At 37.7% G+C, this 22,500-nt stretch overlaps 1 protein-coding gene across 7 annotated transcripts in view; it reads left to right on the top strand.

Annotated features, from left to right (window-relative positions):
• The window catches only part of LOC124430416 (POU domain, class 6, transcription factor 1), a 134,574-nt gene that overhangs the window by 13,041 nt on the left and 99,033 nt on the right, over positions 1 to 22,500 (top strand). For 6 of the 7 annotated variants that reach the window (XM_046976965.1, XM_046976964.1, XM_046976963.1 and 3 more), the window contains exon 2: positions 1,016 to 1,314. In XM_046976965.1, the coding sequence (XP_046832921.1) occupies positions 1,045 to 1,314 (270 nt within the window). In that variant the 5' untranslated portion in view covers positions 1,016 to 1,044. Of the gene's footprint in view, positions 1 to 1,015; positions 1,315 to 14,634; positions 14,686 to 22,500 lie in introns of those variants that run through there. The other variant, XM_046976967.1, reaches the window with a different exon arrangement.

The raw sequence follows: 22,500 nt of genomic DNA, 5'->3' as shown, positions 1-22,500 counted from the left end.
AGGACGTCCAGTTGACCCTAGAAAGATTTTTCCTTATTTGGTTGAGTATTTCACTTTTCTTTTACCTTCTTTCTCTCTCTCTCTCTCTCTCTCTCTCTCTTTCTTTTTCTTTTTTTTTTTTCTTGCGAATCAAACATATCTATTAAATATAACATCTCATTTAGATTCTCTAATGTCTTCTGAAATTGTATTAATGTTACAAATGTATTTTTCTTGAGAATCTAAACGAAAGGTGAATGCCTGTTAAAATAAGATTCCATTGTGAGTTTCGCAAAATACACATTACGTTCGTTCGAACGTAACGAAACGACTAGAACAACGCGTTATATTATCGCTTGACTAACGTTATTCATTATCGGTTATGGCCATTTTACGCAAATGAATCATCATCGGCATATCATATATCAACACGCAGTTAGGTATTGTAGCCAGGAATCTCGTTACTCCGGGCGTAATTGTTGGAACGGCCAACATCATGCTAGATCATTATTACTTTCTATTACAAGAATTGTCCATTAAGCAATATCCTTGTACGCAGTTTATTTTTCCTTTTCTTTTTCTTTTTTTCTTTTGTAATAATTTCCCTTGAACAGGTACAATTCAAAGTTCGTAATATTTGCAAATGGAACAAGTTCATAATTGATTTTTTTTTTTTTTTCCATTAATTTAACATATATCAAAAGTATTTACTTAACAGTTTCAAACTCGATAAGTGGATGTAAGAAAGAGACTGATAACCAAAGTCGAATCTCTCCTTTTCACTCTCTCTCTCCCTCTCTCTCTCTCTCTCTCTCTCTCTCTCTCTCTTGCTCTCTGTCTTTATAGAGTGATCGAATCTTGGACACGAAACTCTGGAAAGCGAGTTATTATGGAATTGCGTTTCTAGTGAGGGATGGGAGTGGGGGGTAGGGGGGTTAAGAGCGGAAGGAGAAGCGAGGGTTTAGCTCGGAGAGCGTGTATTGCGGCGTACGTACGCTATTAGATCGGTCCTCAGAGAGTTTTGGTCGATTTGCAGATTACGAGTCCCCGGCATGCAAGGCTGACATGGCGGAGGGTTCGGCCGAGGAGGAACAGAGCAGTACCGCTGCGCCCGCTTCCCCTCCAGCTGATCTTCGCACTCTGAACACCCAATTGTCGCCGCCTTATCACCATCAACCCCATCTCCAGCCACCGCGTCTTCAGCATTTGCAGCATCCCAACATGTTGGCCACCGCCGTACCACCTAGGCACAGCCACAGCATGCTGTCTCATCAGGTGAAAACGGAAGCCGAGTTGGACGCGTCGTACGACGTGCCATTGAATCTCAAGAGCGAGGTAAGCTTCGACGAATCGACTACTAAACTATCGACGTTATTAGTTTAACAGGAGGCCAGCATATACGATCGAAGAAGGATCGAGAGATCGAGCTTCGTGTTCGAGTTTATTCCGTTCCCTTTCGTAAGTTCGAAACGTTTGAGCTTCTACTAGGTCCCGTTCATAGTGCCAGTGGCTTATAGTTATTAATTGTAATAGAGAGAGAGAGAGAGGGAGAGAGAGAGAAGTGTCGACGAAGTAACCACAGCGAGTATAACTTTGTTACTAGCTGTACATACGGGCAGTTGCTAGAAGATACACCACTTGTTTAACAGTTATTGCCACTCACACTTAAATTTATTTTCGATTAATCTGAATAACCTGATAATGTTTTGAGTACTGATAATGCTAAATATCATACTGTTTCAATGAACACATCATTAGTATTTAATAGCCGTGTAACATATTCCATAATTAAGGTCGATAATAGGTCTAATTATCGGATACATTGAAATTCAAAATTATTATCATTATCAGATACGTTCGACATTTCCGGTGTAAATATTTTCGTCTTTTATTGACTCTGAATTAATCAATCGAGATGTCCATTGATCATGATCATCTTCGAGTTTTTTCTATGTTTCCTTTTTCTTTCTTTTCTGTCTTTTTTTTTTTTTTCTTTCTTTTTTCATGCACTTTGAAAGAGTCTCTTAATTCATAGGAACGTTTCAATAGTATTTAGTATACTTTGAATCGTCGTCGTAGCGATCGGCATAGTCGTTAGCAACGGTTTTGTGTGTCAATGACAAGCAATTGGCCGGTTAAGTAGACGACGTTGTCCAGCGTCCCAACCTAAATCGGCCGATGATCTCTCCCTGACCTGTATATAATTAACGTACAAAATAAAGCGTGTCGAATGAATTCTATCAGTGAACAAGGGGTCAACGAACGGCTCATTCCTTTCATGGTTATTACGCAATAACTTTTGTATTTTAAATTGTCCTTGTAATTTGTATAAACGTATAATAACAACGTTAATATATCCTCATATGTTTTGTCAAGAATACGATTTGAATTTAATTAGAAAATTAAAGGTATTATTATTATAATGCATTTATTTTTCATTTCTTTTTTATATCGTATATGCATACATATATATAAATATATATATATATATATATATATTTGTATATTTATATAATTTTTCTTTTCTTCTATTTTATTAAAGAAAATATAATAATTAAAATGGTAGAAAGGTGAAAATGATGGTGCTCCCGTTAGTATGGCAAAAGTCGTGGGAAAATCGAAGACTCAGAATGTCAAAGTTTCTAACGGCCCGCGGCATCATCATCGTTGTCGTCGTCTTCATCGTCGTCGTCGTCGTCGTTGTTGTTGTCGTCGTCGTCGTCGTCGTGTTGTTGTCGATGGTGGCAGTAGGCATCGGCGGTAGCAGTGGCGGCGGCGGCAGCGGCGGCGGTATGCAACTTCTCCTATGCGTCTACAAGACATTTGCTTAAGCGTTATGTGAAAGACTTCCGCGTTCCAACCGGCGGAGTAGTCTAATCACTGCCGGCACACAACTCTCGGCCGAAGAGCTTGCTCTCGATTATCGGTGGCCTATCACCCTAGATCGGTCTTTTGAAAATCAATTCCGCTTTGATAAAGAGAGAGAAAGAGAGAGAGAGAGAGAGAGAGAGAGAGAGAGAGAGAGAATGGATTTTTATGGTTATCGAGGAATGTGAAAACTTCGATAAAATGTGACCATCGTTTTTCTCTTAAACATAATATATATGTGTATATGTGTACGTGTGTGTGTGTGTGTGTGTGTGTGTGTTTTATCTTTATTAGCATCATAATATTTTTATTTTACTATAAATAATATTAATGATTTGATAATAACTAATCCAATAATAAAATTGGATATATTTGTGAAATTATATTATACGAAATATTCAACAGATGATTTTCTGGAATTAATCGAACGGAAATCATTGATTTATTTTATTTCATTATCGTTTCATTTATGTTCGAATAGAAATGCTTTTAGTTAAGGAAAAGTTTTCTTTTTTTTTTTCTTTTCTTTTTCTTTTTTCTTTTTCTTTTTTTTTTTTTTCTTTTTTCTATCGATTACCAGTAATGGTTTAGACCATGTAATGAGATTCTGAAAGTTTTAATATTATAAGCACGTAGACTTATAAAGATTACACGATCAGTATGCAAATAATTCCATATCCACATAACTTTAAACATAATTGCTCGATCTTACGATAGCAAATTTCTCTCGAAGTGAAAACTATCCTATTAAATAAAACGTAGAACGTTCGTAGAGTTACGTAAGGGCGAATGAGTTCGAGGATCGTTAGACCGTATAAAGTAATAAATACATTGTCCGAATTGACGGAATTTTATGGATTTTTATGGGATCTCGGTGTTCAAAAAAAAAAAAAAAATGAAAAAAAAAAATGAAAAAAAAACGAAAAAAAAAACAAAAACAAAAAAAAAAGATGTTTTCAAACTTTTCTAAATTTACGTAACAAAAGAGCTCGCGTTGAAAAACAAGACGAAACAAAATAATATGCCCAAGGTACACGCCTTGTTAATTAATAGTTTAGTTTATTTTCCATATCGTATGGATATCGTTTAAATGAGATCTAGCTCGTCGTACGACAGGTCTTCTTCTTCTCTCTATTTTTTCCTTTTTTTCATTTTTTTTTTTTTTTTTTTTTTTGTCAGACATACCGATCGGCTTTTATTCGTTAATCTCGTGGACGATTCGTCGTCGTTTCGACAATACACAACAATGATGCCAATTAACCTACAAAAGAGAATAATACCGATACTAGGCAGCTCGTTCGTTCGTCCGTTCGTTCGTTCGTTCGTTCGTTCGTTCGTTCGTTCGTTCGCTCGTTGCTTCTTTCCTATGATTAGAAAGAGAAAGAGAAAGGGAGAGAGAGAGAGAGAGAGAGAGAGAATCTCGAAAACAGCAGTCTCATCCGTTAGTCCGTTGTCCCTGTCCATCCATTACACTATTATCCCCTCGGCAAACCTCACTCACACGCATACGATCGTGATCCACACATGGATATATGTGGATTCAGGGATACTTATACGCGTAGAATCCATCCAGGACTTTGCCACGCATCGGACTTAATGCCCTCGTCCACTCGTTCACTTGCTCTATCTCGAAAGATGAAGAGGAAGCAACGTTAGCAACGTAACTGCAATCTATGAGCAAAAGAAGGGAGAATATTTCATAGTGAAAAGTAGCCTTTCAGAAAAGTCTAGTCGCCTTTTGTTAGCCGCCAGGAAAGAAGGATACTGGCTAACGGATACTGCGTTAGAAGCATTCTGGTTTGTGTACACACCGGTGATAACAACAACTACTATTTCTTTACTTCATGGTTCGATCGACGAGAAACTAAATGTTTTCTTGAGGATAGGATGGGATTGATTAGAATTTGAAAAATTTCTTATTCTAAAGGAATTCCAATTATTTTAGATTTGTATATGTTCATCGATTATAAATCGAGAATTATTTCTGTTTCAGATGAAAAAAAAAAGAAAATATATATATATATATATATATTTATGATCGATAAATATTAAGATAACAGTTTAAATATAAATTGTAAGATATAAATGATCAAAATAGATACATGTAAATTTCGTTCCAATAACTTATGAAGACGTCATCGTTATGCAATCGGACGGATTGAAGTGTCAAAATTTTCTTACACCAACCAAGACATCTTCTTAGCAAATCTTAGTGATCGGATGACTCTCGAAAGACAGTTTAGTTCACGTTCTCCTCTTCTTGATCGTGCCAAGAAAGGTGAGGATTCGTCATAAGTGTCTTTTCACATCGTCTCTTCGAATTTTGCATCGGAAGCAATCTATTTGGAAACTTTGGCGAGATTGGTATCTCAAATTTCTTGCTTCTACATCGAAAGAGAAAGAGAAAAAGAAAGGAGAGAGAAAGAGAAAGAGATAGAGATAGATAGATAGATAGAGAGAGAAAGAGAGAGAGAGAGAGAATGACAGAGAGAAAAATAAAAAAGTAGAGAAAGAGAGAAGGCATACATCTTTGGCAAGTTCTCAAAGGCCTACAGGCATGTTTCTCACTCTCACTCTCACTCTCTCTCTCTCTCTCTCTCTCTCTCTTTCTCTTTCAAACGCATAAATGCGTCTGTCAGGAAGAAGTGATCGAAGGCAAAACGATTTTAAAGTTGGTCGAAAAGCTTGAACAAAGTCTGGTCAATCGTGGTTCGCATATCTCATTATTAGATCCTCTAGTTCGTGGCTACTCGATTGCGTTTCGATCGGATTTCACAATTATGATTAATATTACCAGTGGTGAACGCTAGGGTTCGCGGTCTCGATTTAAATATCTCTTCCTCTCGGTCTGTATCTCCGATAGCCCACGGATAGGAAACTAAAGCAGAACAAAACCAGTTGCGAGATATAGAGGATAATTAATTCAAATACGGTTACTGTTATGTATTTTAGTAGAATTCGCGATTGCTGTATTTTCCTACGACACAAGTAACAATATATTATTGTCTTTTCGATATCTCTGTTCTTTTCTCTCTCTCTCTCTCTCTCTCTCTCTCTCTCTCTCTTTTAAATATTGTTAAAACGTAGATACATCCATATTTTTGGCAATATAATATCTACGTATATATATATGTATATAAATTTTGCCTTTTAAATTATCTATACCTATGCACTTACATAATAGTTATAATCTCTTTGTGTTTGCCAGAAAGATGAGAAATAATTGATACCAACTATCTTTTATCAAACGTAATCTCGCTGATTCATCGATTTCATTATATAGGGATCCGTGCGTTATTGTGGAAGACATAAAAAATTTTCTCGATTCTCTCGCCATCCTATACGATTCGTATAAGAGAAGTATGACCGCTACTAAATCATTACGTATACCCCCCGATAAATGTATCGAGAAAAAAATCTCATTTCTCGAACGCATACTTTACGTAGTATGACCGATCGGACAGGAAAGAAACGTCGATCGACAGTTTAATGCTAAATCCGTCGACACCTTTCGATCGATTCCATTGGCACGTGCATTCCATCAAAATCATAATTGCAGGATCGTGAATTGATATTCGAACGATTTTATAAATCGCGTAAATCGGTTGGATGAAAGTAATACTTGGGAGCTGGTCGAAAGGTTGGCCAATAAAATTGACAGGCGATCGTTCGTAAAAAGCAAAGAAACGGTGGAAGCAATGAAAGGGAGGGAGGAGAAGTAAAGGATAAAAGAGAAAGAGAAGATAATATATGTATGTATAATATATATATATATATATATATATATATATATATATATATATATATAAAATTCCTTCCCTCTTTCCCGTTCTTCATAGCAATCGTCCTATACCTCTTTGCCTCTCATGCATGTTCCCTCCCCCAACCCATAGTCAGGAACCGTATTTGCAGAGTGATGGAATGTTTATCAATAGATTAATCTACGAGATCGTCAGGCGGCTTCGCACAATCGCGTACCGGGTCCTCGATTGCGATTAAACATAAAAGTATCATTTCAATCTGCCTCACCTCCCTCCCTCCCACTCTATCTCTCTCCCACCTATCGGCCCCTCTCCAGCTCCCATCTCTCTCTTTCTCTCTCTCTCTCTCTCTCTCTCTCTCTCTCTCTCTCTCTCTCTCTCTCTCCAACTATTCCCCGTCGTGGTATATCGTAGCCGCCACCGTCGCCGAGGCCGACGTCGTCGTACATTCTAGCATGTATAACGCGCCCGTACATTCGATAGATCGGGCATTTTTTCCATTAGATTGGAACTTGATTAAATTGAAAATCTGTCAATTTAGGAAAAAGCATCCGGACGGTTTATATTGACGGTGGACATTATACGCGGCCGCGCTACGGCCAACCAGTCGGTGAATTCGTACTGCCTGACAACTACGCGTGCCGCTGGTAGATAACCCATCGTCGATTCTCTCTCTCTCTCTCTCTCTCTCTCTCCCTCCCTCCCTCTCTTTTTTCCAGTGTGTAGGATGGACTGTTTACTCTCTTCGCTTTCTCTTTTTTTCTTTCTTTGTTTTTAAACCTCTTCCCAACCTTTACTCTTTCTCTCTCTCTCTCTCTTGCAACCACGAACGAACGACCGTAGCACTGCATCCCTTGTAAAAATTAATTGCCCGGATCTCTTTGAGATAGCGACGTACTCGTCGTTTGTCGATATTGCGAATTTCCGTGAGAATAGCGAACGAAGCTGATTCTGTACGGTGATGCTGGGATCATGGTATGTACGTCAACGGGGTGGAAGGAGGGGGGGAGGCGGTGGAAATTAGGACCAATGGTTTCGATTTATTGAAAAGCAAGTTATTATGATATTGAAGTTTACTAAATAGTTCCTCGGTAAAAATTTTTATTATTTATTGTACTTAATATATATTATAATTCGTTAAACTGTTTAAGACGAAAAAGTATTTCGATATCGGGAGAATATAATTGTTTTAATTTTATTTAATATACCGGCCGAGGACTTTAAACTTATTAAACTTAAATTAATTCAGGGTTAAATTAATACACTTAACTCTCATATTTCTCCTATATTAATTTTAATTACTTATAATTTTATATTGATAAAAATCTAAGGTTAAAATTGCTTTCTTACGTCATTTTAATAATGAATTTTTTATTTTTATTTTTATTTTTTTTTTTTTTTTTTTCCTTTTTTTTCTGTCCATAATGAACTCACGTACGTAAGTATACCTACCTATATCGTACGCGTAATTTAATAACAGCGTATCATCTATTTTAGCATTATCGGTCATAGGTTCGTTCGTGCGCATGTGCAAGTTCCACGTCGGTGTAGGCGGTCGGTACTAATTTAACCACAGGTCGTTCCTTAACTAGATTCTTAGAATCCATTTGGAAAACACTGATTAAAGCTCTGTTCTTACGACGCGATCCAACGATGCTCTCTATGAGCGATCAATCAATTACACGACTCGTGTACTCTCTAAACGCTGTCGTGAGAAACTACATCGCCGGATGTTACAGACGATGTGTTTCCTTTTCTCAAGTATACCGTGAAATTAGATGAGATTAGATGAAACTAACGAGGTCGATAGAAGAAAGTTCGTAATTCTATGGAAAAAAAAAAAAAAAAACAAGTATTACAATGTGTTACAAATTTTACTTTGTAAAAACAAACTTTTCTGTTCATTAATTTACTTATTATATAGTATGGTTAAATAGTAACACAATATGCATCGTTGATTAGCTCGTAAGTAACATTAAAGTTCTATAATTTAGATATTACTATCGTATAATTGATTGTCATGTTCTAAAATTAGATATAATAATCACGTCAATTTGACAAATTTCAAATTTTACGTTTAATGTTGCAAAAGTCATAAATATTAATTTTTTCTTTTTTTTTTCTTTAATTCGAAGTCAACTTACGTTGACTCATAACGATCTAATGATACAAATACGTATCCTAATTCGTATCTCTAATACATAATTGATATAGAATTAAATGAACTAACGTTGAAACGAAAAAAAAAAAATATATATATATATATATTTTAATGTATCTGTCAATTTATCAGGTTTCAGTAAAACGTCCATAAATCTAATGTTAAATACGCATAAACATTTTCTAATATATGATTATACATTTTCATGTATGATAATGTTATTTTATCATTGGTACGTCATTCTAGTAACCTTTCGGACATGTTAAATCGATCATGTAAACATATTTGAACGTCAAAAATAAATTGTTGAAATCGATCGAAGAATCGTTATATGCGAAAATCGGAATATCGGAGTCGCTTATTACTCGAACCATTCCGATAATCATTGAGGTATATCGTGATAGGTAATATAATGCTCTGCTTCGATAAGCCGCCATTGAAACGGAGAATATATTTAATTGAAAATTGCATGTTCGACTAACGATAACGCCTCTCGAAGAAACTCTTCCCTCACGTGCTGCCGTTATTAAGAGTAATTTAAGAACATCGAATGGATTGGCCAGTTCTCGTGATAACGTTCAGCCAGCACTATGTTAATGCACTTTCTCGATCGGCCATTCCGTTAATGAGCAGCCTTAAATGATGTCTCGCCGTGAGAAATGCGTGTGGGCGAAACGTTAGCGCGGCGAGGTGCGACATTATAAATTATAAGAAGATATATATTTATCTTTATTTCCTCTTTATATTCGTTTGTTTTATTGATTTATTTATATATTTATTTATATCTTTTTTTTTTTTTTCACGAACATAATTTTATTTGACGCGATTCACAAATGATCACAATCTCAAGAATGTACGATATGTACAATTCTATATATATATATATATATATGTTTTTTGAATCATGTTTCATTTCATGATATAAAAATTAAGTGATTCGTATGCTCATAGAATATCGCAAGAATACAATTGTACTCCAAATATCACGTTAGATAAACTTTAGGTAACTTTTATTTTATTATTATTTTTCTTATTTTTGTTTTTGTAAGTTTTAATCTCACAAAGTATTTAGATAAATAATTAGAAATTTATTCAATAGTTGAAAGTATACCGAGTACATCGTTTTCTAATCTCTACAATGAAATTTGCTCAGCGCCAAGGACTTTGCAGCAGTATTCGTGATTAAAGACGATCGCGAGTCAGCAAGCAGTGCGGATAAGTCGAGAGTAGGAAAGGGAAGAGGAGAGTGGTAGTGTGGTAGTGATAGCGTAGGGAATGGTGGTAGAGTAAGAGGGGTTTGGTCGCGGGGGAGGCGTAATCGCGTACCACGGCGTAGCTTTTAAAGTAGGAAACTCTCCGGAAACTACTGGTCACACGGTACGGAGTAACTCCCCGTCGGTGCCAAATAACAATGTTGAATCTCATAAACAAGGAGACAAGACAAATACCCGCTGGCCAGTGGTCGCAGGGCGCGGAGTGGACAGAGAGTCCGTTCCACCACCCCCTACCTATCCCAACCACCCTCTCCGGAGATGGGAGATTCTGCTGGTAATTTCACGGTGTCTTGCATCCCTGAGCCACCCACTTTAGGCCACCCCTTCGATCCTACGTAACACCCGTGCAATCCATTCGCTGTATTCTTGCACTAATCCTCTGGCATTATGATCGCTGTTTGGCACATTGATCGAATTTGGCGTAGATCAATGGAGATTAATGTTTACCCCTTAATTTCCGTTTGTTAAACAATATACAATAGACATTATCGACTGTTAATATTTATATAAACTCTTGAAATTGAAAAGAAACCGACTCTGTATGTATGTGTGATATTAGGTATTTCATATTATTCTGAAAATAGAACTGATATCGATTGGGACGAGATACGCTAGACAGGAACAGAATCGCATTCATTATTATCTATGCGTGATATGGAGGGTAACGTTTATTCTTGCCTAGACATCTATCGCTGGGATTCGTGCGGGCGGCCGACAACTTAATTGATCGAAAGCCATAAGCGAATTAGGAATGATCAATGTCCCGATGATCGAACATGGAAACGCGATCGTAGAAAGATGCCAAATTAATTCGATGTTGAAAATGGACCACCACTTGGGGTGGTTCCATCGAGGGGACATAAATCGTTCGTCGGGTTTCTTGCTTCTCGGCCGTTCGTACAAATTCCATGAAACTCAGATTTGGCTGATCCTTCCTATCCATATTTCTTTTCTCTTTCTTTCTACCCGTTACTTCCTTCGTTCCTTTTACATAGCCTTTTCCTACGGCGACACTGGGCATCGACTATAAATCAAATTATTCGCACTGAGTGAGATTAGATTTCTGTTTGAGCATCGAGTCTCGAGTTTGGAGTCTCGTAGGTTCGACGAGGGTAAGGGTTAGTACTGCGGTAATACATAGACCTTTCTCCCTTCAACCCTCTATCTCTGGCTTCTCCTTCTCTTATTCCTCCTTCTTCTTCCGTTCAACCCACTCCCACTTTCCCGTTCATGGTAGTAGTACGGTTGCTTCTGCTGCTTCGCTACGAGGTCCAACATTAGTTAACGATTAATCAAGGCGCTTGTAGCTCAACATATATCATTAAACTAGTTAGCGAAGTAGGGTCGACCAAGTGTGCTGACCACTGGCTCCGCTACCCTCTCTCTCTCTCTCTCTCTCTCTCTCTCTCTCTCTCCTTCCTAGTCTGACTCCCCAACAAGCTCTCCTCCTTACTCGAAATCTCCCTTCCGCTACCGATGCCCCCAACCCTCGAGCAACGTGTTCCTCTAGCAAAGCGAACTCTTGGAGACTCGTGAAAGCCCCGTTACACTTCTCCTCCTCGTCGTACTTCCTCTCGCACTCATCGACGATGTCTCTCTTCCGTGAACTCCTCTTGCCGATCTCTCGTTAAACCTTCTAACGGACTCATGCCGGAACAACAAGAAATGTTACAGAACAAATTCACAGGCAAGACTTTGTTCTATACTTGTGAAAATCATTTAATGTAACTATGTATGTAATTGTCATCAAAGTATCGGAAAAACTATTGAGAAAGATGAATTACCAGAAACTGACCGATGCACCTATTCGCTCATGTATATCGCGTTTCCTGAAAGCTCTCAGATATACGGATCACCCTTTCCGTTTCCTCTTGCGTCTCGATTCGATCGCCTCTCTCTCTCTCTCTCTCCTACACTCTAGTTTTAACCATCGAGAGACGGCCGCATAGCCTCCCCGTACACCCGCGGGCGTCCCTTATAAATCCTGCAGGACTCCTGCAGGCACTAATGTACGACTGTTTGCGGGTATAACTTGGCCCCGACACGAAGGATAGGGGATGGTGTTTCCAGTATATGCTAAGCCGGGGCTAAAGGCTCGCTAGACCAAGCCATTCCTCACTGCCCTACAGACTTACACCTCGCCACCCCTCTTCTCCTACCGTTCGCTCGCTTGTCTTTGCTTCTTATCCCTAAGCAAATGTGGTCACCACGAGGAACCTAGCCAGGATTTATCGATAGGTTTACTGTCTCGATGTATTTGAATTTTACGAAAGACCTTCATTCTTCTTACTCTATATTTTTTCTTTTTTCTTTTTTCTTTTTTCTTCTTTTTTTTTCTTTCCTTTTCTTTTCGTTATTCCTTTATTTTGTTATTTTTTTTTTTCCATTCTCCTCGTCTTCTTTTCTTCTCTATTTCTTATTTTCTTCTATTTCTTTTAATTCGCCGAGAGTTATTCTTTCTTAAGAAAATCAATTTTCAAGAGATAATATAAGACACTTTTCTTTTCCTCGAATTATAGAAGACATTTTCAAAAGGATAAGAAATTTCAAAGGGATAGCGAATCCATTAATACCGTCGCATGGAATCACTTGGCAAAGTGATATTTGACCACCACTGTTCATCCAGGGAGATAGTATTAAATCCCCTCCTTCTACCTCATCTTCCTCAAGCTCCACTTTCCCCTCCTTCCTCTGACCCTTCCTCCTGGTGGTTCCGACAGACTTGTACCAAGGACCAGAGCGAGCTAGGCACCAGTGTCCGGCGGTGTCGTCGGCAAACGTTTACTCGCCAAACAAACTCAACTCCCGTTCCTGCTTCACCATTGCGCGAGTCTGTTTTACTATATAAATGAGATGGTCACCCTAAGTATAGGGTTGAAAGGGATGAGACTGTGCTCGTGTCTGTATGCGTTTGTCTTGGGACTACTCGTCAGGCAAAGCTCACCGAGTGGATGACCAACGACACCGATTCTTCGTTTCAATTTTGTGTTTCCTTGTTTCTTATTTCTTAGGATAAAAAAATTTATTGCTTGTCTTTTTTCTCTCTTTTTTCTTTTTCTATTTTTTTTCTTTCTCTTTTTCTTTTTTTTTCTTTTTTTTTTTTTTTTAACAAAAATAGGAAACATTTTCTTGCGTTAATAATATTCTAAAGATCTCTCCCTCCCTCTCTCTCTCTCTCTCTCCCCTCTTCCTCTCTTTGTATCCTTTTTACTCTTTCATTCAATGACAATCTCTACATCCTTTCTACTCAAGTCAGAAATTTCTAAAGTCTCTAACCATTCCAGTCTTAGCCAAAGATAGAGTAATCCTCGAGCGTGTACTAAGACGACTTTGTATTAATGTTTGCCCTGATATCTGTAAACAGGCGTTACCTGTATCTCCGTGTCGAGATGTAACTATCCGCTCGCGGCGGGTTTGAACGTTAGTCGGCCACAGGGATTAAGAACTTCCTTCGGTAAGGTCACCGTGCCTACGCTGTTTGCACTTTGTTGTTGGTGTTTCCTCAAAGGAAAAGAGAAATTCGATGGTCAGTGGTTCTTAGTTCAAATGAGAAATTATCCGAAGATTGTCAATGTTTAAAGAGAGAAAGAGAGAGAGAGAGAGAAAAAGATATATCGCCGATTTGAAAATTATTATAACATATATGTACCTATCTTACTTCATTCAACTTTTTATATGAACGTAAACGTGATTAATAATAATAATAATAATAATAAATATATATATATATATATATATATATATATATATATGTATGAAATGAAAAGGATGTCTAGGTGATGTCATAGGGATAGCAACATCAGTAATGTTGACGGATCAGCCAATTTTGTAACGTGTGTGCGTCCGCGTGTATATGTATATACATGAACGTCGTTTAACCGACACGGCATATTTACATTGTGTGGCGATGCAATTAAGCCTCGTATCCGGCATCAACCGTAGGAAATACGTGCGGACTAACACCTTGCTCCCTGCTTTCACGCGGCCGACCTCTGTCCGGTCGGGGCTACCCTGCGGTATGCGCACGGAACTCGCTACGACGGCGACGCTCCTCTTTTCTGCGAATTTACAAGGGGTTTCATTTTCGTTTCTACCACCCTTCTTTACCGGAAACCGTCTAGTGTATTATAATTATTAACGAAATGTACGCTCTCGTGCATATCTCCTCTTTATGTTTTCAAACTATTTACAATTCTGAATGCAATGATATTTATCATAATTGAATATTATTTTCTTTATGAATTAAAAATTTTATTATGCGTGAAAAATAACTCATTCTAACAATATCAAAGCGATAATGTTTTTCTTATTTTTTTTTTTTCATACATATATATATATATATATATATATATATGTATGAGAATGAAAATTTTGTTTATTTGTAGAAAAAAAGAAAATTCGATCGTTGAGAATCGATTTTATTTCTTCCCAGGATCATAACCAAGAGTATAACTATAGCTCGTAAGGGGATTCCAAAGGTTGCTTTGAATCGGGTGGGAATCGCTCGGGGAAACGTTTCAGCGAATCGTTAGCGTACCCTCGATGCGAACACATTTTGCGGATGATCGTCCTCTTGGGTGCGTAGTTGCTTGATCACAGCTTGCGAATGAGGGCTTCGAAGGAATCTTGTACTCGCTTTTCGGTGAGTAACATTCTCAGGATTTCCCTAAATACGATCTATCTGTCGAAACTCTGATCCATCGATTGAATTTATTTCTTTTTATTTCGTCGTAAATAAGTGAAAAAAATAAATTGAGATATTCTCGTCTATTTGATAAATCGTCATAAACATTTTTCTTTTTTTCTTTTTTTTTTTTCTTACCCTTCCATCATAAAAATACATTTCAATACGTAGGATTAAAATTACGAAAGCAACGAAATAATCGGAATAATTTTCGTAACGCTTCGACGATCCCTAGTCACAATCCTTGGCCCTTATGAAATAACGGAGCGTATAGTTCCGTTGTAAGGAAGACAACGACGAGTAAGAGGACGATCCATGAAACAATGGTTAGGAGATGCGTTCTATCGCAAGTACGGTCTATCTAAGCAGTTCTATCTTTTATTAGCATCCCGTAGAAGCTATTTCGTGGCCCTTTCTCTATCGCCTAACCTATGCAAAGGCAGTTTCTCCGTAGAGAGAGAGAGAGAGAGAGAGAGAGAGAGAGAGAGAGAGAGACAGAGAGGGACAGAGAGAGAGAGAGAGAGAGAGAGAGAGAGAGAGAGGAGCGCCGCGTTCCGAGCGCTGAAGCTTCACGAGTAGGAGTAACAGAAGTGCGTATTTACGAGCGTTCCCGTCCATAAAGCAAGCTCGCGCCTGATTTTGATACATTCTCCACTCGGAGTACTATCTCACGCGCGAATACGAGCAACGTTAGAGAGCCGTACTATACTGGACCACTGAATTTATGGTGATGTTGGCGCATCGCTCCAACCGATAGTTTTGTTTTCATCTTGCTATTACTAGTATTTTCCTTTTTCCTTCTTTTCCTATTTTCTCTTTCTTCTTCCTTTTCCTTTCCTTTTCTTTTCTTTTTTTTTTGTTCTCTTCCTTTCATATTTCTAAAATTCTTCATTCGTTTTTCCCTATATGTAGATAATTTCGTTCTTATTTCCGGATGGAACGTACGAACGTACTTATCTTTGATAACTGCAAGAGTGAATTTAGATCGCGAAGGGAGAAAACAGACATAGAAAAATATCCCAGTCGATTTCCGTTCATTTTATTAATTCATTTCATACATATGACAAGTATATATTGACATATTAGTTATTATTTTCGAAGGTAGACAGTTCGACCTAATTTTAAGTAGACGATATTTCGAAATATCGTAACTTTATTCATCAATTTCCGATTCCATTTTAATTTTGTTTCATTTCGACGTATAAAGCAAGATTTCTTAATCGAAAGACGGACAGGAAGTCTCGTTCTAGGGGATATTATTAAAATATACATAAGGGTATCGACGAAATAATCGTGTAGCGTTCGTTCGTTTATGCAGGAATAAATGCATGTGGTATAGTGAGAGAACTAGAGAGAGAAGTGTGTAGGTGGAAAAGGGCGATTCTGATATTGGCCGTACAGTGGGCAAGGGGCATTCGTCCGGACCCACGTAGCAGCTATATACTCCTCTCTGCATATCGTAATCACAATATTATGCTGAAATTGGGAGGGCCGAGTTTCCCATTTCTATTTTAATGGCTTCGGGGATTTCAAACGAGGCCGAGCCAAGCGTCGCGTAATAACTTGTATCCCTCTCTCGCTCGCTCGCTTAAAAAAAAAAAAAAAAGAGGAAAAAAGGAAGAAAAAAGGGGGAATATAAAAAAAAAAAAGTATCGAAAGGCCCAGGGACTACCGTACCTCTTTTCCCGTGTTTCCCTCTCTCTCTCTCTCTCTCTCTCTCTCTCTCTCTCTCTCTCTCTCTCTCTCTCTCTCATTCTTCTATCTTTTTTTTCCACGATAACCCGTTTTTCATTCGGCGCATTTCATTAAACCCTTTCCGGCTTGAATCTCGAATCGAGAACGCTTAGCCGAGCTGAATTTCGCGCGTTCGAGCGAAACCTTTTGAGCTTCTCCCCCGCCCATCTTTCTTCTTTTCTTCTATTTCTTTTTTTTTTTTCTTCTTCTTCTTTTTCTTTTTTCTTTTTTTTTTCCTTCAATTTCGGCGAACTTTCAACGTTATATATATATATATATATATATATATATATATATATATATCGCGCGACTCTACGAAAGTTCCTCCGGAATAAAAGACGCTAAGCGTCTGGATGCTATGGAAAATCGGCCGAGAGAGCCGATTAACATACCGTTCGCCGCAATTATCGTCATAATTGCCCAAGTTGTTGGCAACTTATTTTAATCTACGCACAGCTCGCTCCTCTATCCTTACTAGATTGGAAGTGGGAAAAGGTAAGGATTATATTCCTCCCCTTCTTTTACACTTCACCCTTAGGCGTCGACGTTCGCTGGGATACGAGTCTTAATCTTGGCGTGATCGCACGCGGAAATAATTACGTTATTCCAATCGAATTCGAATATCGCCAAATTCACCCTCAACGTGGGAAAGACTTTTGAATTCGATCTTAACCGGAGATTTTAACCGGAGAAATTTTATCGACATAATTCATTCATTTTATATTAGTTCGAAGCTCATTAAAGATTTTGGATAAACTCGTATTTCGTCGTAATTACTTACTTTATCGGCAATACAATATTTTTATTTTTCAATATTGAATTTTTGAAATACTGATATAATTATTTTATTACTGATATCGAATTAATCGAGTGTACGTATGTGTGTGTGTGTGTGTGTGTGTATGTGTGTATGAGAGAGAGAGAGAGAGAGGAATTATTAAAGATACGATTAAAATGATAACGAATAAAAATTGGCAGTATTCCATAGTTTTTATAAAAAAAAAAAAAAAAAAAAAAAAAATTGATTTTCATGCCATTTTTCGATGGACATAATTAAGCCCGAACAACATTGTATCGTAATAAATATTAATAATTTTCAAAAAATCTCTTCTCGAGAGAAATCTCAATTCTCGGGGTTACGTCAATGCATTGAACAGGAAAAATCTTACAATAATAGTGGATCCCAATGATTCGATGATAATGTGAAAGCTTGCGCGGATTCACGCACGTCAATTATTGTCACGTCATTGTTCGAACCATTTCATCCAAATTGTTAGTATTAATCGTGAATCGATATAGTAGAACCTCAATTATTCGAGCATATATACGAGGGGAATGAAGAGGAGAAAGAGGGGTGCATTTCGGGTACCGAAGGTACGATATGATTTATCAATTCTGAAGCATATTGTACCCATAATTAAAAGTCCTTTTACCACGCACTTCGGATAGCCGAAAATGTTGGTTAATCGCTGGACGATTAATCGAGATTCGATAATATTCGTTTTGCAAGTTTGTTTTACTCGAAATCTAGGACGACTGATCGAAAAATGTCTTCTCTTATAACTCGAAGGAGAAATAAGGAAAAAGGTCACTCGTACATTTCACTCTTTCGTGTTCTTAATTAAACTAAAAAAAAAAGAAAATGATTTTGTTTGATTTTGAGATCAAAGTGGAAACTCGTCCTAGTTCATATTGACTATTTAATGGAGTATTAATTCAATGATATATATATATATATATATATGTGTGTGTGTATAATTGTCTATAAATGTGTACATATATAGACAATTTTAAATGGACCGATATAGAAGGTTTAATTCGAGAATCACAAAAGTAGGAGAACCGACGCCTCTTGCGTCAGATACAGCGGTAATATACTTGTCGACTGTTTTACAGGGAGAGGGAGAGAGAAGGAAAGTTCGGACCGAGGTCAAAAGTTTACTTCGCCTTCTCCCATGGACGCGGGAGTTGGTAATCGTCGAGAATGACTCCGGAGAGAAGTTAGGATCCAAGAGAAAGGAGTCTGTAAAGTTACTGAAACTTTTTAGCAAGAATTAATCACCGGAAGATGGTGACTGGTCCTTATTAAATTGCGACCTCGCCATTTATTTCGATGCGGTTACTCCCGACCGTTTCAATTTGCGGCTATGGTATTATGCGAGTAAATTATACCAACTGACGTTACTGGTATTAATTTCCGCCGGTCTTATGAACGTCCTTGCGTGGCAATCATTATTAACAACGACAGAATAAGCAAAAGAGAGATAAAAAGAATGAAAGAAAGAGAGAGAGAGAGAGAGAGAGAGAAAACAGGACCGATCCAAAAAAAATTGCTAAGAATTTCAACAAAGGCTATCAAAAATTGAGGAAAGATCGACGAAGAAAAGTTAAACGCTTTCGCTCGATCGTAGTCGTACGAACGGAAATGAATCTCGAAATACGTTCAACCGTTTACAATGCTATTTTTATGCCATCTAGGTCTTTGCGTCTTAATCCGAGCAAGTAAATCTTCCAGCAAGCAATGAATTTAATGGCGTTAAAGAAAGTCTTTTGCTGTTTGTATCTTTCAGTTGTTTACAACGATTCCATACAATTGATCTTTCGAGACTCGATATTACTTCGGTCCCTTGAATTTGAGAAAATCTTATATATCTCTTATATATATATATATATATATATATATATATATATATATATATAACAAATATTGGAAAGACGAGTCTCTTAAAATGGTATCAATTATGAAATTCAAAAGTCAATGTAAGATATTTTTCCATTGGATTTATCAATGTCCGGAATATAAAAATGGTTATAGTAACGAGACATTTGTGAAAAATAAAACTTTCATAGATTTCAGATAACTCATTAAAACGCTATTGACCTGAATCTTTCATTATCTTTCGAACACATACATGAAAATGAATAGTAGTATACTATATACCTGAACAAGCTATGGAAAGGCAAAGAGATAAACAGATAGAGAGGGATCTAGGAAAAAGGAGAGAGAGAGAGAGAGAGAGAGAGAGAGAGAGAGAGAGAGAGAGAAAGAAAGAGGGGAAGAGAGAGATGAAGAGGGGGTTTAACGGTTGCTCATTATACTGAAGAAAATGCTCATTATGTCTATTGACCACGGCATGCTAGAGGAGTTAGGAGATAGAAGCAGACGCGGTTGGTGGAGGAAGGGGAGGAAGAGGGCAATTTTATTTGATATGTACGACGATCGTCGGTGAATACGTCTCTGATGACGATTAGTGGCCTTTGGCATCCTTAATGGCCGACTCACGACAGACATGGCCTCTCTCTATTCCATGTTTCCATACTCGCGAACGATGATCGGAATCGAATCTCTATATTTCATTTTCATTCAAGACGGTATATATATATATATATATATATATATATATATATATATATATATATGTATGTATGACGTTGTTATACAATATCGTAGGAGAAAGTTTCAACGAAAATCGTATCACTTTCAATATTTCATATTATATTTTATTATTCGTTATTCAATTTTTACAAGCATGTTAATATTGGAAATCGTAATTCGATTGTTCTCTTTTCTTTCCTTCATATTTTTTTTCTTTTTCTTCTTTTTTTTTTTTTTCCAGAGACACCTACCATTAGATTCATTTTAAATCACAATTCATAATTCGATTTGTTGTTTTAAATCATAATAACGAAGTGCGAGAGAAAAGGATTTATAAATAATGTCGTCTGAATCTCGTATTAGCCAGTTTCGAAGTACGTTTCAAAACGAGGCAAGGTTTTTTCTTTTTTATTCTTTTTTCTTTTCTTTTCTTTTCTTCTCTCTCTCTCTCTCTCTCTCTCTCTCTCTCTCTCTCTCTAAATACAAATAATAGTCCATTCGTGAATGAAAACAACGCATTCAATAACTTATTTAATCCACTTGCAAAAAGATCATCGAATTCGATACGAACAAATTTCAATAATAATTTCTATATTCATAATGGGAAGATTAAATTTAGGACAAAATTGGTCGAATAAGGTCGAAGACAGGACGGATTCAGAATGAGAAAGTTAATCGTGGTTAAAAGGAAGAAGAATGAAAGTCGAAGACTCGACGTGGAAAACGAGGGAGTTACGGTGAGAGGGACAAAGATGGAAACTGGAAAAACGAATAATCGTCTGGTGACTCTTTTCATCTTTTTCTATCTCTCTCTCTCTCTCTCTCTCTCTCTCCTTTTCTATTCCTCCTCCCTCCTTCTTTTCCTCTTCTCTTTTCAGGTCGGTCTGTCGGTTAGGAGTAGCGACGAAAAAAAAGGAGATGAAATGGACCGTCCAACTGACAGGAATTTACATCCTCTCGTGCGCAATCTGCGTGAGTGAATTGTGTCGTGTTACCGTCCGGAGAATTAGATCCGGAAAATCCGTAATAATTACTCGAGCGACGCTCCGACCCGAAGCATCCTCTCTTTTCCCTCTCCCCACCCTTCCATTCCCATCTTTCTCTATCTCGACTTTTCCTCTCTCAGGCGCACTCGCTCGTACTCATCCCTCTTACTCTATTTCCCTTTCCCTCTATTCCATTCTCTCCCGCATACTCTCTTCGATCTCTCCACCATTTTGCCCTTTCTATCCCTTTTCACCCTCGGCCAAACGGCCGACAGTGTGAAACACAAAAATAAATAATGATTCACCGACGCTCACTGCTGGAAGAAGAGCAAGTCTCTGACCACCTACTACCCTACCACATTCGCCACCTAACCCCTCCTATCCACTTCTACTCTCACTACCCCTCCACTCCAACCCTCTTCGCGCTGTCAGAGAAACGCTCGCGGTAACGGACTTGTTTTAATATATGTACCTACGTTTCGTAGGCACGTCGTCTCTGTGCGCCACCGTTCGTTCTCTGCTCGTTCTCCTCTCGTGAAAATCCATCCCCCCCTACTCTGACCCCCTCCCCCTTTTCATCTTTTACTCACCTCACCTATCTCTCACTGATATCGGATTACGCCCGAGCGTTTCGTCCTATTGTCTACTATTTACGGTTATTTCCTACGGCTTTTCTCTCGTATTTCTTTCACATTACTATAGATATGACAAAACACGTAAATCTATGTACGTAAGTATGTAAGTTTACATAAAGTATAACAAGTATTACTTTTTCAATCTATTTTATTATTTGTTTTTATTTTTTTGAATTCACAAGACTTTTTTTTGGACGATTCTTATACGAGAGTCGACTATATTTAAAGGAAAAAAAAAAAAAAGAAAAAAATAGGAAAGAAAAGGAAAAAAGAGATAGAGAAAGAAAGAAAGAAAGAAAGAAAGAAAGAGAATATTTGATCGATCGTCCATTTCCCTTCTTCACCCTTGACAATCAAAAACGCCTTCTTAAAAATGATAGAATATGAGTTATTTAGAAGCGCCGATAACGTGAACAGTTTAGCGCATCGCCGTTAATGTACCTGCTTAGAGACAAGCGTAATTAGTGCGCTTAATGCCTAATGATTTATACTCAGCGTAGCGGCGATTTGGGTTAAGCGAGCTAACGCATGCACATACGTACACATGTACCTACGTACACATACATATATACAAAGTTATGTACACGCATAACGTCCTTCGATCCTGGCAGGCCTCGTAGAAGGCATCCAAACCCTGAATGGCTTTCGACGGAGATTACGAATCAAGTTATTGTATTAGAATAGATACATACATTTTCTAACATTATTAGATCGTAGATGTGCCTAAATATGAAAAGTAATAGTCCTATGGAATGGGAAGAGAAAGGACTATTACATAGGGCAGAAAGCCAATAGAAGGTACGAACATAAATCGGTAATTGTTGGAAGGGCACGCGTTCGAAGGGGTTACGCAACCCCATCAGCATCGTTACTATACCTTCGCCATCATCTCCTACAGCAACAGCATCTACCATCCAGTGGCACGCTGTCGATGACTAATACGGTCGATTGCTTCGCACGAATTTCGAGTTAATGGAGCGTACGTTGGTAATCAGGGTAGAATTCGAATTCGTCACTTTCTCGATGACCGTATTAGATAGTC

This window comes from Vespa crabro, chromosome 18 (genome assembly GCF_910589235.1).
Source record: "Vespa crabro chromosome 18, iyVesCrab1.2, whole genome shotgun sequence".
NCBI lineage: Eukaryota > Metazoa > Arthropoda > Insecta > Hymenoptera > Vespidae > Vespa > Vespa crabro.
Note: the sequence above shows the minus strand (reverse complement) of the source record. Positions and strands in the feature narration are given on the sequence as shown.